Source organism: Scardinius erythrophthalmus (assembly GCF_964197995.2).
Source record: "Scardinius erythrophthalmus genome assembly, chromosome: 15".
NCBI classification, from domain to species: domain Eukaryota; kingdom Metazoa; phylum Chordata; class Actinopteri; order Cypriniformes; family Leuciscidae; genus Scardinius; species Scardinius erythrophthalmus.
Window position 1 is genome coordinate 10,478,005 of NC_138235.1, and position 11,089 is coordinate 10,489,093.

The 11,089-nt window shown below is 34.4% G+C and overlaps 1 protein-coding gene across 3 annotated transcripts in view; it reads right to left on the reverse strand.

The window, feature by feature from the left end:
- Positions 1-9,342, reverse strand: part of top1b (DNA topoisomerase Ib) — a 42,408-nt gene extending 33,066 nt beyond the window's left edge. Inside the window, exons 1-9 of one of the 3 annotated variants that reach the window (XM_081385771.1) lie at positions 9,165-9,342; positions 8,910-8,934; positions 1,492-1,567; positions 1,218-1,302; positions 1,036-1,085; positions 802-891; positions 630-723; positions 453-547; positions 232-347 (exon numbers count right to left, since the gene is read on the reverse strand). In XM_081385771.1, coding sequence (XP_081241897.1) covers positions 232-347; positions 453-547; positions 630-723; positions 802-891; positions 1,036-1,085; positions 1,218-1,302; positions 1,492-1,567; positions 8,910-8,934; positions 9,165-9,197 — 664 coding nt within the window. In that variant the 5' untranslated portion in view covers positions 9,198-9,342. Of the gene's footprint in view, positions 1-231; positions 348-452; positions 548-629; positions 727-801; positions 892-1,035; positions 1,086-1,217; positions 1,303-1,491; positions 1,568-8,891; positions 8,935-9,164 lie in introns of all 3 variants that reach the window. The other 2 variants (XM_081385770.1, XM_081385769.1) reach the window with 2 other exon arrangements.
- Between the last annotated feature and the right edge of the window lie 1,747 nt (positions 9,343-11,089).

Below are 11,089 nucleotides of genomic sequence, written 5' to 3' on the forward strand. Positions count from 1 at the left end.
ATATATTATATATTATGTTTAGTAAGTGTTTATTTTTTACCTTAGATGCATGTAAACTTACTGTAGACCTAAAAAAAATAAAAACCTTTAAAATAATATAATTGGGGCACTTTTTAAAAAAAAAGATCAAATTGTAATTAAATCACTAATTATTTTAGGATAGTATTGCATAGTATTTGACTAGAACATGATAGCAGACAGCTGGTGGGGTCAAAGGCCAATGCTACTCACCATCATAATAAAACCTGATATGGCCTGGCAGGGGTTCATATGGCGGGGGGAACACAGGACCTTTATGTTCCAGAAACTTCCATTTGGAGCCATCTGTGTGTCTCTCCTCTTCCCACCTGAGTAACAGAGGAAGAAAAAGACAGATATTGCATAAAAGACGAAAGGAGCGACATTTCAAGATGAGTACAGATTTGTCTCAAATTCCAATTTTCTTGTCTCACCATTTCCACTTCTCCTCCGGCTCATTTTTGGCTTTCTTTTTCCCTCCAGTGGTGTCTTTCTTTTCCACTTTGGTCCTCTTCTTTGGTTTCCTTTCCTGGGTCAGTGAGATATGATTCAATAACAGTCCAAAGCCAAAGAGAAGGTGTACATAGTTCAAGACAAAGAGGAATGCTTACCTCCCTCTCCTCATAATCACTGTCATCTTCCTGTTTACGTTTTTTCACTTTCTTCTCATTCTCCACTTTAACCTTTTTGTGCTTGTGTTTATACCTGCTTTACAAATAGAAATCACTTTGTTTTTACATGCCATATGCTAAGGATCATGGGAACAGATCTTATTGCACCTACTCGTCTTCATCCCGCTCTCTCTTGAGTGACTTCTCATGTTTGATGGAGTGATGATAGCCATTATCCTCTTCCACTTTAATTGACGGTGGGCTGAAACAAGAGACGTACTATTTTTACAACATTTCTAGGTTCGATTACAAGTTCAGCCGTTTATCTTGGTTTATATATAAAATTATACATCTTTTATATTTTACAATGAGGAAATGTAAACACTGCGGCACATCACTGTCTCACCTTACAAAGCCATTCTCTTTATCTCGATATTTCCCGTCAGAACTATAGAACTTCACAAGAAAACAAAAACGCACCCAAAATAAGATGTATAAACACATAAAGCATGTTCAAATACTTCACAAGGCGCATATTTAATCAATTATATTATTTGTAACTCTTCGGTATGGCACAATTGAATCGACCTTTTCTTCTTTTCGCTTTTCTTTCTCCTTAAGTTGCTCTTTTTCTTTCTCTCGATGCTTCTTCTCTGAAGAGCTTCTGTGTTCGCTGTAAAACAAATGGAAAAAGATGAGATTCTCCTTTAGGACAGATAAAAGAATCTCCAATGAATAATAAAAAAATAATATGTAAACATCTGCTAGACCTGAAAGTAAAGGGAATGAGTTGTGCACAATGTTAGATTTATTTCTGCCTTGAAACCAATGTGAAAATAAAGGGAGTAATAAAAAAAATCACCTGTTGCCGTTCTTTGAGTTGTCCCGCTCTCTCTTATGGTCTCTGTCTTTATGTTTGTCCTTGTGTTTGTGTGAATCTGAGTCAAAAATAATATTTTTTTATAAGACTTCCCAGGTTTAGAGGTGTCATACATCTGAATGAAATTCACAAAAATCCATTTGAATTCATTTAAAATTAAAATTAAATTAGGACTGTGATACATTCTAAGACTCCTCAAATGTATGTGATATACAATTACTTGATGTAGTATAATGTAAATGGCATGGATAAAATATCACACTGCATGATACTATATCATAACAATAACCAGTATATTGTGTTATTATGGTATTTTACTAACAATAAAGTAACAGAAGAAAACCACACAGTACCTTGTTGTACCATGTAAAAACCATAGTATATGAATATGTCGGTATACTGTATAATTTAGGAAATAAAATAAAATAATAATTATAAATATTACATATATAAATAATACATATGTCTGCATTATGCTTATTAAGCTATTATACACTTAAGTTTTAGTTTAAAACCATTAGAATTTAATTTTTTAATTGTATGTGCCTGTTTTGAACCTTTAAAAATGTACAACAGTGATTGGCATAAAACACATTATCACAGAGTTCAAATACACTTATAGGAGCAAAATGTCATAAATGTACTTGTCGTGTATAAAAGCATTGTGATGCTCTCATTTGACGACTCCTGTGCAACCTGCTTTTGTGCTACTGAACCATTAAAGACCATCTAACCAGCAAAAACATGATGCTTTGTCAGTACACTAAATTATGAAGCCAATCCAATGACTGTGAAGAGGGTTTGTTTACCAGCTCATAAGCATATATCAACATATTAATCTCTTAAATTTACTATAAAATTAGCATACTTCCCAAATAAATAATAAATAATTGACAAATATTAGCAAAATGAAACAGCTCAAGTATGTTTTTTTCGAAGCTCTCCTACACCAGAGCCATTGAAAAACAGTTGCGACATGCTTTGATCTCCAGGTCATGTGGTTTATGGAGCTCTCAATAGCGCCAAACAACTCTGGATAGACAGCTGTTTCAAAATATTTGCAGCAATTTATGGTAAATATTAAGGCATAACGTGCATTGATTACTACGCTGACTACGCTTTACAGTAGCATTTTATTCTGGGGAGAGATAAAGAGACAACTTTAATATGATTTCTTGAGTTTAGGTGTTCTTTACTTGGGTCACACTCATACTCCTTGAGTCTAATTTATTAGTCTAAATATGTTTTTTGCAAATATGTTTATTATCTATATATATATTACAATTAGTGTAGGTAAAAATACGGGGTTAAAATAGAGAATTTGTTTTATAATTTATTTTATTTTATTTTTTTTCAGTGCAAAGAGGGAAATTAGAGGTTTCTGGTGGCCGGAAAAATAATATTCATATGTAACGCATAATATCTACGTTTTCTCAAATTTGCATTTTTGTAGTTTACACTTCGACGATAACAGTATTGTGTTCAAAAACTTGCACTTTAAATCCTGTTTTCAAATGTTTTTTTTTTTTTAGGAACATTTTAGTTGTTATGTTAATGACCGGCCAAAACACATAAAAAGTTCTTAGTTGAAAACTGTGTCGTGTAAACGGCCCCTGAGTCTAGTTTCTCAAAAGAGTATTGTCGGGTCAAAAATGCTTACTTATTTTTTTTTTTAGGTTTTGCATTTAAATATAAATTTTATATATTATCAAACACTAGATTTTTATAGGTTTAGATTTTTTTAATGTTACATTTAAAAAAGGTTAATTTCTCACAACCTAATGTTATTGTATGATACTCAAAAAGTGAATATTAATGAATGCAAGCAAATACTGAATTTAACCCAAGAAAGAAGTTAAAAATAGTGTTACCCAAAAAACAAAACAAGGCAACCAATTGCATTCAATGAAACTCTTTATTATATAATATATCCAGTGAGGGTGCTAGATAAGTTATTCCTTGAATGGGCAGTCTTCATAGAAACTCATTCGACCTCCTACAGGGAGAGAAAGATTGCAGAAAGACTAAAAACGGTTACAAATATGACAACTAGCATTTGGTTATGGTAGCTATTGAAATGTTGCTCACATTATCTAACTGCAATTACCTGCAAACTATTTATTATCTAACGATAGATATTAACTACAATGCGCTTCATAAAATACCACTACTGGCTAGATTCCTGAGAGGTCAACTAATGCGTTAAAATGTCAAAAATATGCAGTAATTTCATCAACTTAGTGAGTGTGCTTGAGAAACACTGAAATGACTGGGGTTTAATGCTTGACTTATGGGTTACTTGGAACAATTGGTTGTTTTGAACTATTGGTTGTTTTGAACTATTGGTTGTTAGGAATTATTGGTTGTTTGAAACTATTGGTAGTATTGAACTATTGGTAGTATTGAACTATTGGTTGTTTGGAACTATTGGTTGTTTGGAACTATTGGTTGTATTGAACTATTGGTAGTATTGAACTATTGGTTGTTTGGAACTATTGGTTGTTTGGAACTATTGGTTGTTTGGAACTATTGGTTGTATTGAACTATTGGTAGTATTGAACTATTGGTTGTTTGGAACTATTGGTTGTTTGGAACTATTGGTGGTATTGAACTATTGGTTGCTTGGAACTATTGGTTGTTTGGAACTATTGGTTGTATTGAACTATTGGTTGTTTGGAACTATTGGTTGTTTGGAACTATTGGTTGTATTGAACTATTGGTTGTTTGGAACTATTGGTGGTATTGAACTATTGGTTGTTTGGAACTATTGGTTGTTTGGAACTATTGGTTGTTTGGAACTATTGGTTGCTTGGAACTATTGGTTGTTTGGAACTATTGGTTGCTTGGAACTATTGGTTGTTTGGAACTATTGGTGGTATTGAACTATTGGTTGTTTGGAACTATTGGTTGTATTGAACTATTGGTTGCTTGGAACTATTGGTTGTTTGGAACTATTGGTGGTATTGAACTATTGGTTGCTTGGAACTATTGGTTGTTTGGAACTATTGGTTGTATTGAACTATTGGTTGTTTGGAACTATTGGTGGTATTGAACTATTGGTTGTTTGGAACTATTGGTTGTTTGGAACTATTGGTGGTATTGAACTATTGGTTGTTTGGAACTATTGGTTGTATTGAACTATTGGTTGCTTGGAACTATTGGTTGTTTGGAACTATTGGTTGTTAGGAACTATTGGTTGTATGGAACTATTGGTTGTATTGAACTATTGCTTGTTTGGAACTATTGGTTGTATTGAACTATTGGTTGTTTTGAACTATTGGTTGTTAGGAACTATTGGTTGTTTGGAACTATTGGTGGTATTGAACTATTGGTTGTTTGGAACTATTGGTTGTATTGAACTATTGGTTGTTTGGAACTATTGGTTGTTAGGAACTATTGGTTGTTTTGAACTATTGGTTGTTTTGAACTATTGGTTGTTTTGAACTATTGGTTGTTAGGAACTATTGGTTGTTTGGAACTATTGGTTGTATTGAACTATTGGTTGTTTGGAACTATTGGTTGCTTGGAACTATTGGTTGTATGGAACTATTGGTTGTATGGAACTATTGGTTGTTTGGAACTATTGGTTGTTAGGAACTATTGGTTGTTTGGAACTATTGGTTGTTTGGAACTATTGGTTGCTTGGAACTATTGGTTGTATGGAACTATTGGTTGTTTGGAACTATTGGTTGTTAGGAACTATTGGTTGTTTGGAACTATTGGTTGTTTGGAACTATTGGTGGTATTGAACTATTGGTTGTTTGGAACTATTGGTTGTATTGAACTATTGGTTGCTTGGAACTATTGGTTGCTTGGAACTATTGGTTGTATGGAACTATTGGTTGTTAGGAACTATTGGTTGTTTGGAACTATTGGTTGTTTGGAACTATTGGTTGTTTGGAACTATTGGTGGTATTGAACTATTGGTTGTTTGGAACTATTGGTTGTATTGAACTATTGGTTGCTTGGAACTATTGGTTGTTTGGAACTATTGGTTGCTTGGAACTATTGGTTGCTTGGAACTATTGGTTGTATGGAACTATTGGTTGTTTGGAACTATTGGTTGTTAGGAACTATTGGTTGTTTGGAACTATTGGTTGTTTGGAACTATTGGTGGTATTGAACTATTGGTTGTTTGGAACTATTGGTTGTATTGAACTATTGGTTGCTTGGAACTATTGGTTGTTTGGAACTATTGGTTGCTTGGAACTATTGGTTGTTTGGAACTATTGGTGGTATTGAACTATTGGTTGTTTGGAACTATTGGTTGTATTGAACTATTGGTTGCTTGGAACTATTGGTTGCTTGGAACTATTGGTTGTTTGGAACTATTGGTTGTTAGGAACTATTGGTTGTTTGGAACTATTGGTTGTTAGGAACTATTGGTTGTTTGGAACTATTGGTTGTATTGAACTATTGGTTGTTTGGAACTATTGGTTGTTTGGAACTATTGGTTGCTTGGAACTATTGGTTGTTAGGAACTATTGGTTGTATGGAACTATTGGTTGTATTGAACTATTGCTTGTTTGGAACTATTGGTTGTATTGAACTATTGGTTGTTTTGAACTATTGGTTGTTAGGAACTATTGGTTGTTTGGAACTATTGGTGGTATTGAACTATTGGTTGTTTGGAACTATTGGTTGTATTGAACTATTGGTTGTTTGGAACTATTGGTTGTATTGAACTATTGGTGGTTAGGAACTATTGGTTGCTTGGAACTATTGGTTGTTTGGAACTATTGGTTGTTTGGAACTATTGGTTGTATGGAACTATTGGTTGTATTGAACTATTGGTTGTTTGGAACTATTGGTTGTATTGAACTATTGGTTGTTTTGAACTATTGGTTGTTAGGAACTATTGGTTGTTTGGAACTATTGGTGGTATTGAACTATTGGTTGTTTGGAACTATTGGTTGTATTGAACTATTGGTTGTTTTGAACTATTGGTTGTTAGGAACTATTGGTTGTTTTGAACTATTGGTTGTTTTGAACTATTGGTTGTTAGGAACTATTGGTTGTTTGGAACTATTGGTTGTATTGAACTATTGGTTGTTTGGAACTATTGGTTGCTTGGAACTATTGGTTGCTTGGAACTATTGGTTGTATGGAACTATTGGTTGTTTGGAACTATTGGTTGCTTGGAACTATTGATTGTTTTGAACTATTGGTTGTTTGGAACTACTGGTTGCTTGGAACTATTGGTTGTTTGGAACTATTGGTTGTTTGGAACTATTGGTTGTTTTGAACTATTGGTTGTTTGGAACTATTGGTTGTTTGGAACTATTGGTTGTTTGGAACTATTGGTTGTTTGGAACTATTGGTTGTTTTGAACTATTGGTTGTTTGGAACTGTTGGTTGTATTGAACTATTGGTTGTTTTGAACTATTGGTTTTTTGGAACTATTGGTTGCTTGGAACAATTGGTTGCTTGTAACTATTGGTTGTTTAGAACAATTGGTTGTTTGGAACTATTGGTTGCTTGGAACTATTGGTTGCTCCACAACAAACATTCCTTAATTCCCATGAAAGTTTATGGGAGTGTCGTAACTCTGTTTTTTAACAGCTCTACCCTACACACAAGATATGATATCACTGGGGACTCCGTGTTTAAAGGAGTCCTCACTTCATTTTATCTAATTTTGCAGGCTTGAAATCAAACTGGAACTCAAAGAGACAAACAGATCGAAGAAAATTTGTGCTTTTTATTGCTTCAAAGTTGAAAAAAGGCAGAGTATGTAAGCTTATGAGTGCCCTCAAACTGATATGATGGCATCACTGTACCTTCACAATTATGTGTTTGTAAGGCAGTTTGAAGGGGTGTTTAGGGAGTAATATCAGTGTACATGAGGTTCAACAACAACTGTAAAGCGAGATAAGAAGAAGCCACAACGACTGCAGTCAGAGCAAACCTTCACTAATGCTGGAATTCAACATTCTCTACTGCTTCAGAACTACAAGCAATTATTTACTATTGCATTTTTTAATCTACTGTCATTCTCTCTCTCTCTCTCTCTCTCTCTCTTTCCATATACAGTATATATGGGGTTCTCAAAGTGGGATTCCTTGGGGGTCCTTGACTAATAGCCAGGGGGTCATGAAGGCATTAGTTAAACCATATTTTATGGACTATAATGCGTTATTTTATCATCTGAAAGGTGCTGTGACTTAGATTCCAAAGTGACATATATAATGCATTTAATGTCAAATAAGCAAAACGTAGAAACTTAAAAGCGTACTTAAAGGTTTTATACACGTAGTTCTCATGTCTGTGAGGCAAGTAGGCTATACGCTGAGTTTCTGTATATTTTTGTGACGCGCTCCAGAAAGCAGTTCACTTTCTATTCAAAACAGATATGAATTTATGATGTTTTATGTGGATATTTGGGACACAAGTAAAGTCTTGTGTACAAAATAAATAATAGTTTAGCATCCAAATACATGTGACTATGGAACCATTTAGATATGTGGCAAATGAGAGAGGAGCCCAAAGATATTTTCTGTTTAGCTTTAAATTAATTTTCATGTTTTTGTAAATATTTCGTTTTATCTAGTATTTTACATTAATTTTAAATATAATAATACAATGTGACTGACACACCAAATTTATTTAAATTAAGAAGTCCATATATAGGCCTACAGATGGGGGCCATTTGAGCCAATAAAACAAGTGTGTTCATTACTCCCATCCACATTAACTTTGGGTTTAATCACTGTTATAATTATGAGGAGTCCTTGGAAAACAATTGTTACCCTATAGGCTGGGGGTCCCTGGCCACAAAAAGTTTGAGAACCCCTGCCAGTATTACCATGCTACATTCCAAGACAATATGGTACTCCCAAGGTGCTAAAATGTCAGTACTTTTTGTTAATGTTACTACTAAACAGTTTAAGCCAAATACCATAGTTAATGCAACAATAAAATAATGTTATCAGGACCGTCACGTAAAAAAAAAAAATTCAAGGCAAAAAAAGATAGCAAAACCTTTCCTATTATGATTTTACAGTGAAGACTGTGGTAACTATGGCATTTTTGTGGCTGTAATGGTGAGCGAGTTGCCTGTCACATGAGTTATTGCTGCTCATATTCAGCCAGAGAAGAGAAAATGGCGCAGAGACTAAGTCCTCACGCATCCTTTCCCCACTTTCAGCGGCCAAATTCAGCCCGTTACCCTTCAAAATCCACACGATGACAGTCATTTCCCGATAGTCGATCTACTACTCTATGTGAATGGGATCTCAGTGTGAGGCATTTCAGGTGTGAAGTGTTGTTTTGCAGCGCTGTATCTGAACAATAGACAGCAGAGAGAGCGGCTGACGGGACTTAGTCTCTGACGCCATTTCTGCTCCATCTCACTGTGACTGTCACGAGCGCTGCTTCATCACCTGTAAACACACACTTACTGTAGTCCACAGACCCGGACTCCATCTGAAACACACATGTAAACAGCATTTAAACATACCATGTCGCATGTCAATAACAAAAACGCATGCAATTAGAAGATATTTGCGCATAAAGTTGGCGTTGTGCTATTAAAATATTTTCCATGTATGCACAATCTTAACTTTTCGTTTGTAAAGTTTACGTATAATTTCACTGCAAATAAATATGTCCTCCGCGAATAGTTTAATATAGATAACATATTCGAAATTTGGTACCTGATGGCGTTTATATGCATGATCTCCACTCATGTTGATACTCTGAAGATGAATAATAAGATGATGTAGGTATTATCTAGAAATGACAAAGATACCGGTATTTTAAAAGCTTTGACAAAAAAATGACGACTGTCGTCGAGTTAAGTCTGCCTGTGCCGCTACTGCGCATGCGCTGCATGCTGGCGTTTAACACGCGTCGAGTTCACAGGATCCTAAATTCTCTTCAACTACTAGACGAGACCACAACATTATGCAAACTTACATCTCAAGTTAAGATCTAAAGCCAGGTTTAACAAGGTCGTTTATCGTGTATTACGTCGAATTTAAGTCTTATGAAACCGAAATATGTGCAGGGTAGAATGGTGCTAGTTTTTCTGAAGACTGAGTCAAAAGTCCAATTACACAAAATCTTGTTTTCTCCAGAAGTGATTTTTTTCTTTCTTTCTTTCAAACAGCTATTATACGGGTCCAAGCATTGAAGGTGGAGGAAAAGATTAATTTTAATATCATGCTGCCTCAGTATTTTCTATGCAGGCAAACAAAACAACGCTTTAAGTTGCTGGAGCTCATTTACATTATTTCTTTGTTTTTGTGCTCTTGTGTGATTCCAAAAATCATTATCATAAAGTAAATGACCACTAAAACAACTCATATAACTGTTTTTGTATATAAAAAAAAATTGCTGGTTATAATTACTAATGATACTTAGCCTACTTCCTCATGTAAACAACACACGTTTCGTTAAGACAGGTAGTCAATGACATTTTAAGATTTATGAATAATATATCTCTGAATTAGGAGTTTACGACTGTATGAGTACAATAACACACTACAGGCATTATTGTCAGACATTATTCATCAGGAAATGGTCATTTAGTTTATCCTTTAGTAATATAGGCATCTCTAGGCTACCTAATAAAAAATAATAAAGTTTTTAATTGTTCTTTGAAAATAGTTCTTTATAAATTATTATTTCATCTTATTGATGTGGAAAGGAAATGCTTACTATCAATAAAAGCTGTTTAATAAACTATAAATATTATGCATTATTTTTAACAAGAAAATATTAAAGATTTTAATGTCAAGTGACAAGAACAATTGTCTTTTTTTTTTTATCCCAACTCTGATTTATTTAAAATAAAATACAAATTGGTGAGGAAAAGGCACAGGCTATACACAGCCTGAACTGAAGTACTAAACCAAAACCAGTATGTTGTACTGGTTCGGTCACTTGTCAGCCAACCCCGACTTGGTTTAAAAAAACTTAGACAAAACTTATATATGGTGTTCAGTTTTTTTTTTTTTTTATAGTCATGTTTCTACAAATATTTTTTTTAATTTTCAATTATCTCCTGAATAGACTCCTCAGACAACTTGGGCAGATTTGCACCAAATTTGGGACGCATCATCATCTCGAGACCCTCATGACAAAACATCCCAGACTTGAAAACTGAGTCAAATGGGAAATTCTGAGGACAAACAATTCACATAACATTTTGCCCATAGGAGGCGCTACAACTGAAAAACCCTCATAACTCCTGAAATGCATGTTCAATTAATTTGAAAATCAGTACGAGTCGTCTTTGGGGAGATTCTCTAGACTGTATGGTGTTGAATATTTTTTTTGTCCTCAAATACATGACTGGAACAAGCAAATGAGTGGGAGACCACAGTGTACACTGATCTGCCATGACAATAAAACCACATGCCTAAAATCACGTGGGTCCTCCTTGTGCTGCCAAAACAGCTCTGATGTGTCAAGGCTTGGGCTCCACAAGTGTAACTAACTCTAAAGAAAGAGTAAATTAATAATTACTTTCGAACTTTATTTTATTAGTCTCCTCTGTTAATGTAGCGAGTCCTTTATTTCCGCCTCCATAGTGGAACGTTAATTTCGCATTTAGAAAGGTGGGACTTGTTAGAGA